Source organism: Arachis hypogaea, chromosome 11, assembly GCF_003086295.3.
Source record: "Arachis hypogaea cultivar Tifrunner chromosome 11, arahy.Tifrunner.gnm2.J5K5, whole genome shotgun sequence".
NCBI lineage: Eukaryota > Viridiplantae > Streptophyta > Magnoliopsida > Fabales > Fabaceae > Arachis > Arachis hypogaea.
The window spans coordinates 126,932,561-126,939,293 of NC_092046.1; the positions used below are offsets into that span (position 1 = coordinate 126,932,561).

General features: G+C 33.9%; 1 protein-coding gene across 1 annotated transcript; it reads right to left on the reverse strand.

Annotated features, from left to right (window-relative positions):
• Positions 1–445: 445 nt before the first annotated feature.
• LOC112721773 (uncharacterized) lies at positions 446–5,572 on the reverse strand. The gene is made up of 9 exons (XM_072206105.1): positions 5,182–5,572; positions 4,128–4,394; positions 3,924–4,002; positions 3,750–3,784; positions 3,203–3,316; positions 2,360–2,581; positions 2,167–2,255; positions 2,004–2,079; positions 446–719 (listed from the first exon to the last, which is right to left on the reverse strand). The coding sequence occupies exons 1-5, from the start codon at positions 5,570–5,572 to the stop codon at positions 3,306–3,308; spliced, it is 783 nt and encodes a 260-aa protein (XP_072062206.1). The 3' UTR covers positions 446–719; positions 2,004–2,079; positions 2,167–2,255; positions 2,360–2,581; positions 3,203–3,305.
• Between the last annotated feature and the right edge of the window lie 1,161 nt (positions 5,573–6,733).

The following is a 6,733-nucleotide window of genomic DNA, read 5'->3' on the forward strand; positions in this document are numbered from 1 at the left end:
AACGTTAGCGACTGATTTTAGCGACCAATTTGTTAACAAAGCCACCAAACCCTCACCAAAGAGTATCGGTCGCTAAATCGATCGCTAACAAAATCAGTCGATAAATTGTGACCAAATTTTTTGTCGCTAAATCGGTCTCTAATTTGCGACCTGTGTTTCGGTCTCTAATTCGCGACTGATATGTCGGTCACTAATTTGTGACCAATATTTTAGTCTCTAATTCGGTCGCTAAAAGTGAACATGTATTTTAGCAACCAATATTTCATTCTCTAAATCGGTCGCTAATTAGCAACCAAACATTCTAGTGACCAAATTTCCATGGTTGATCCTAATTTTTTAATTATCAATTTTTTACTAAATTTTTACATCTAAGCCATCAAATATTGAAAAACCATCAACACAAAACCTACACCTTAACACATAAAAATAAACAACACTTAAACAATAACAAAAAATATGTATATAATTATCTTTTATTGGGTTATTAAATCTCTAATATTAAATTCGTAATATCTAACTACATAACAAAAAAAGAGCATTCTTTTATAATTCTATGTAAAAACAGAAATAGATATGTAATTTTTCTATGTAAAAAGACTGTCAAGAGAATCAGCTCCAAGGGTAGCAAACTTGGACTCTCCAGTGACACTTGAACCCTCTGGCAGTGCCAATTGCTTCTTGACTATGTCACAGACTTTCTGCAGTGTCTCTTGGTTCGCCTGCACAGAATAATAAAGTCCATGGTAGTTAAATCTTGTTAAATATGACGGAAATTCATACACCACATCAGTACTATCTCTAATATTTCTTCTACCTTCCTGTAATTCTAGGCACATAATCTAGAATCACAAGCAGAAGGAACCAAATTATAATTCAGGCAGAATGAACAGAGGTTTTTATCCACTGTACTATCTGTATAATATAATGTCAAAATTAGCAGCACCAAAAATCAACATGTAAAGACAGAAAAAAAAAAGAATGCTAATTCACCCATGTTCAATTAGTCTTTTTCTTTTAATGAACAATCATTAGGACTACAATAAAAATCACCAAAATTTTTCTGTAGTTCCAAGTTTCTTATTATTTACCAAATTCAAAACTGAAAAATTACTTAAACCAATCAATATAAAATCTTTTAGGTTTACTTATGAAAATATAGCATGAATGAATTGCATAAGGCAGGGTGAGTTTTGAATAAACTAGAAAGTAGCCTCTATTTGTTCTTATCTGATCCCTGGAGCAAAAATATATGAACTTACGGGTCACATTTATATAATTGTGTCTCTATTGTCTCCTTAAAGCATTGATTCCTGAGGTCCAAATATCCCCCACCTCCACCTTTCTTTCATTAACATCATTTTCATTAGGCATTTAATGTAATACACCCTCATAATTACTCATGAATTATTGTAGTAGTACTACTACTATTTTTTTAGAGTAGTTGATGAATGAATACTTTTTTTCTGTCAATGAGGACAAGAGATATAATTTGCCGTACCACTCATCAAAATTCAAAGAAAGCCATTGGCAACCACCGTTTAGCTAAAATGTTTTTGTTTTAAACGTGCTTAAGTTTTCGGCCTATGGTTTTTATTTTATTTTATGATATTAGACCATTGGATCTAGCTATATATATATTTGTGGGAAATAGATCTTCTGAATTTATGTTTTCAAAAAATGCATCACATACAAAAGGCAATCCCTGGTTCTTGCTAATGCTTCAGCATGAGCCTCTTACATTACAAGATCTGCTTTACATTCATGGCTGTGACCACATAAATGATAATTATTTTTTATTATTTTTATATCTATACTATGGCAAGTTAATGTGAAAGTGATATTTGAGATGGAAAGAAGAGGGCGTGTTCTATTTGATTGTTAAGCTGGCCAATTCAACCTATTTAAATTCAGTCTACCGATGTAAATGTAGACAACCATACCTCTATGCTCAAAGCTCATTTAAATAATGAAGGTACAATACAAGCAGTGCAAGTACTGGTTACCTGCCGTAATATAGAAAGTAAATCTCCTCCAACGCAATACTCCAAGAACAACCATAAGTGAGCAGAAGTTTCATACCTATATTTTCTAAAAGCATTAGTTAACAACCCTTAATATACTTTTAAGGAATTAGAGCATGTAAGAGTGAAAAACGAAAAGACTTACTTCGTGAAGAACCTTGCTTCTCTGTGACTTGTCTACGCTTTTGATGGCGTAATACTCAATGTCTTCTTCTTCCTGCCTTTGTACACGGTCTGCAAATCCACAAGAACAAAGAAAGATTAATAAATCTACATCATTTAGTTCGATTCAAGAAAAGTTTAACCCGAAAAAAAAAAAGGAAATGGAAGAAGGTTACCGAGTATTTTCCACGACCAATAGCTTCGTAAATATGGTACTGGTTCATAGTGACGGTGGACATTACTTGCACATTCTTCCTATGTTCAAGAGAAAAATGCAAAGTGCAATAAAGGAAACAGAAACAAACATTAAAACAGAGAAAAAGAGAAATAGATTAAGGTGAAATGCAACCTGCTCCTGCTATTCCTTTGCATATTGCTTTATTGCATATTCAATAAAGCTATATAAAGAATAAGAAAATGGTGAGGAAACGTGCAAGTGGAGATCCACGCCACATATATATATATATTATCAATATATGTCACAGACTCTTTAGAAGCCAAATATAATTTAAGAATTTAAAAATAAATAAATAAATAAAAACCCCAAGGTTGAAACTAGTGATGACTCATTAGAAATTCTAATAGACATTGTTGTGTGCGCACTCTTATAGTTCTCATAAAGCTATATAATAAGCCTGCAATCACAATTCACAACTGGAAATATTTCTAACAGCACCATTTTGTTTGAAGCACATCAAACACAAACAATGGCACTTCTAATCTGCAGCATATGCGCATACAAGTTAGGATTATTGAAAGGAAAGGTATAGGATACCAACATATTATCTGCAAACTTATTGCCAACAATGATTAATTATTATATTTTAAACACATATAAAGAGACGAATCCAAAAAATATATCTATAAAGACACTTCTATTAAACACAGCTATAAAAAAGACATTTTTATTAGACACATCCACAAAGACACTTCCATTAAACACAGTTATAATAAGAGTTGGCAGAAATGCTGTTGGTAACGTAGCAGGATTGTTATTGAAAAAGGGCATAATGAATTACCACATTCCCACATGACGAATGCATTGAAAGAAGAGCTCTTTCCAGAACATACAAATCAACAGCTTTATCTTCTGGTAGAGTTGAAGTGAAGCTCAATACAAAGTCAATTAGGACCTGCATAAAAACACAATTGAGTTATGAAAGAATATCAATGGCAAGATCTAAAGATGCATTAAAGTTCAGACTTGTAGTTTATCCTCGAAATTCTAGGCATCTTATAGTTATATTATAAGATGAATCAGCAACTAAAATTGAAATTGGCCACTTGAAATTATACGATGAAAAACAAAGAAATTTTTGCTCATGTTCGAACTTAGTATCTGCTAATGCCCTATGAGGAGTGTAAACTGCAACTTGAAACGTCCAAGCAACAAGAAATTTTACCATCAAGACTTTTTTATTTTGTTATGTAGTAGAAATTAATTGAATAGATAGATTAATACAATCTAAATATTATAAACAGAAAAGATATTGTAAAATATTGAAGAATGAAAATTTATAGAATATTATGACAGAGTATAACTCGGTTGTTAACTAGCAAGGGTACCTGATAGAATTGAAGCGATGTTCTTCTGCTCCGAGCTAAGCCGTTGAAGATATATGTGGATTTAGGAATTAGGATTACGATCTCCCTCTAGAGACTCACCAAGTGCCAAGAAAAATACTCTTCGATTACCTTTGCAAAATAACCGAGCTAAAGGAATTAGAAGAAAGCGATTACCTTTGCAAAATTGGAACAGTAAGACGGAAGAAGCTTCGAGAAGGTTCCAGATCCGTGCCTGGAAACCTATTCGGAAGACCTTTACGATGGTATTAGCGAGAGAGAGAGAGAGGTTCGTATGATCAGATCAGAGAACGAAGAAAACAAAAACAGATAAAAAAAAAACCTGAAAACAGATCTGAGAGAAAGAGCGTTTTTATTTACCTCTTTGAAACAGATCTGATTTGCTTCTTCCTCCGTGAGCTGGCTTCTGATTTCTTATGGAGGCGGGAGGTGAGGCGGCCGTTTCGGTGGGAGGAAGAAAACGACGAGGAGATGGCGCCGCGACCGGAGAAGACGACGCCGACGGGACCTCAGGAGACGGCGGCGAGAGGTGTACAGAAGACGGCGGCGAGAGGCGCGGAGAAGACGGCGGCGAAAAAGACGTGAACGCGAGCAGAAGGTTGGAGGAGATGAGAATGGTGTGGGTGGCTTAGGGTAAGGTTGGGTAATTTAGATAACAATTCAATTAGGTATCTTTTAAAAATTATACAATATTCAATTTTTTATTATAATAATTTAAAAAAATTAAAACAAACACATCTAAAAATTATGAATAAATTTAGTATTTTTTTAAAATTAAATACACACTCAAAATACAAACTAAATAAAATTGAAATTTTAAATTTCTGTTTCTATTTAATTATTAATATATTATAATTTAAATACATATCTAAAAATCTAATTATTCAAAATTTAAAATTTTAATTTTAAAATTCTAAAATAAACCTTAAACTATCTATTTATTAAGTAAATCCGTACAAAACACTCAAAAAAGCATAAAAGTCACGTTTTTCCCACATGAAAACTTAGAGAAGTTATCTTCCGTCGGCGTTTATCTGCATCACCTTCCTCTTCTATGCTCATTCTCGACGCTGCCTTCCTCCTTCTCGACGCTCATTCACAATGCCGCATTCCCCGTCGTCAACACTCATCTTCGTCGCCGCCTTCCTCTTCCTCGTCTTACTTTTTGTTCAATGACAACATTCAAAATATGATATAATATGACACTAACCTAAATGAAGTTAAAATAAACTCATTCAAATCTAACACAAATACACAATTTTGGCCCATTACAATATTCTAATCATCTTCAAGAGAAACAAGCGTGCCGACATTTCTTGAAGAATTTCTCCCTACATAGAAAAAAAATATCTCATTAATTATAGAAAACTAACAATTAGTAACAAACAAGCAATAAGAAAAAAAAGTATATTACCTTGTTCAGCTTTTTCAATCTCTTCAAAATTTTCAATTAGTCCAAAAGGGTCATCTATTACCCAATCTTGAGTGCATACAAGAGCTTCCACCATATATGGTGTCAAGGAGCTCTGATAAGGGTCAATAATCCTTCCTCCTGTACTAAACGCACTCTCAGAAGCAACTGTAGAAACCGGTATGGCTAAAACTTCTCGAGCCATACGTGCAAGAATAGGAAATCGGGTTGAATTTCCCTTCCACCAACCCAAAATATCCAACTCTGCCGACTTGTTTCTAGGCTCACAATCTTCTTTCAGATATCTGTCAAGTTCAGATTTAGCATCTGAATCACGTTCAGTTGATTGCAAATAAATATTCAGGATATCATCTTCATCCTCTTCATTGATCATTGCATCTTGATTACTTTGAGATTCATCTTCTTTGCCTTGGTAGTGATTATAAAGGGAATTCAAGCAAGTAAACAATTTTGACTTGAGTTCTCCTCCCTTTTCAACACAAATGACTCATCCAAAATCCAATTTACAAAATCCAACTTGTGACATGGATCAAGCACAATTGCAATTAACAACATGTTAATGACATTTGGACTTCCCCAATACTTATCATATTTCCTTTGCATCTTGGACGCTATTAATCTTATGCTCAAATCAGTATTTTCACAATGCAACTTGATTTTTCTTCCGATGCTAAAGACTTCTTTCATATATTTATTACTAGTGACATACAAACTCCCAGAAATGCACAATGTAGCATCATAGAATATTTTCAAGAATGGTAAAATTGACTCTGCATAAGTCCAATCATCATCTGTAGGCACACCATAAGATTTGCTCATCTCATTAATATATTTATCATCTTGCAACTCAAGCAAATCAAACGCTGCTCGAAGCTTCAATGCTGCCTCCAACATTAAATATGTCGAATTCCACCGAGTTTCGACATCCAAAGAAACAAGCCCTTTATAATTGATGCTCTCCCGCTCAATGCACGCTTTGAAGCTTTCACATCTCATAGGAGATGACTTGACATATTTGACTACATTGCGAATTCTTGTAATTGAATCATCAACCTCTTTCAAGCCATCTTTCACTATCAAATTTAGGATATGAGCACAACAACGCATATGAAGATAGTCCCCCTTTAAAACAAGACTATTCCATGCATTTAATCTCTTTTTCAAGTATAAAATTGCACCATCATTAGAAGTTGCGTTATCAATCGTTACAGTAAAAACTTGATGCAATTTCCAAGCATCCAAACAACCTTCAATAGCTCTACCAAGTACCTCTCCTGAATGACCCTCAACCCGACAAAAATTCAATATCTTCTTTTGCAACTTCCAATCATTATCAATAAAGTGTGCCGTTAGAGACATATAAGTCAAATTTTGACTCGATGTCGTCCAAGTGTCAGTTGTAAGGCACACTTTTTGACAATGATGAGAGAGCTACTTTATAACTTCATTTTCTCTGTTTCATAAAAAGAAAGTATATCACGGGCCAATGTAGTACACGAAGGGATTTTAAACTTAGGTTGCATGCTACGCAAGA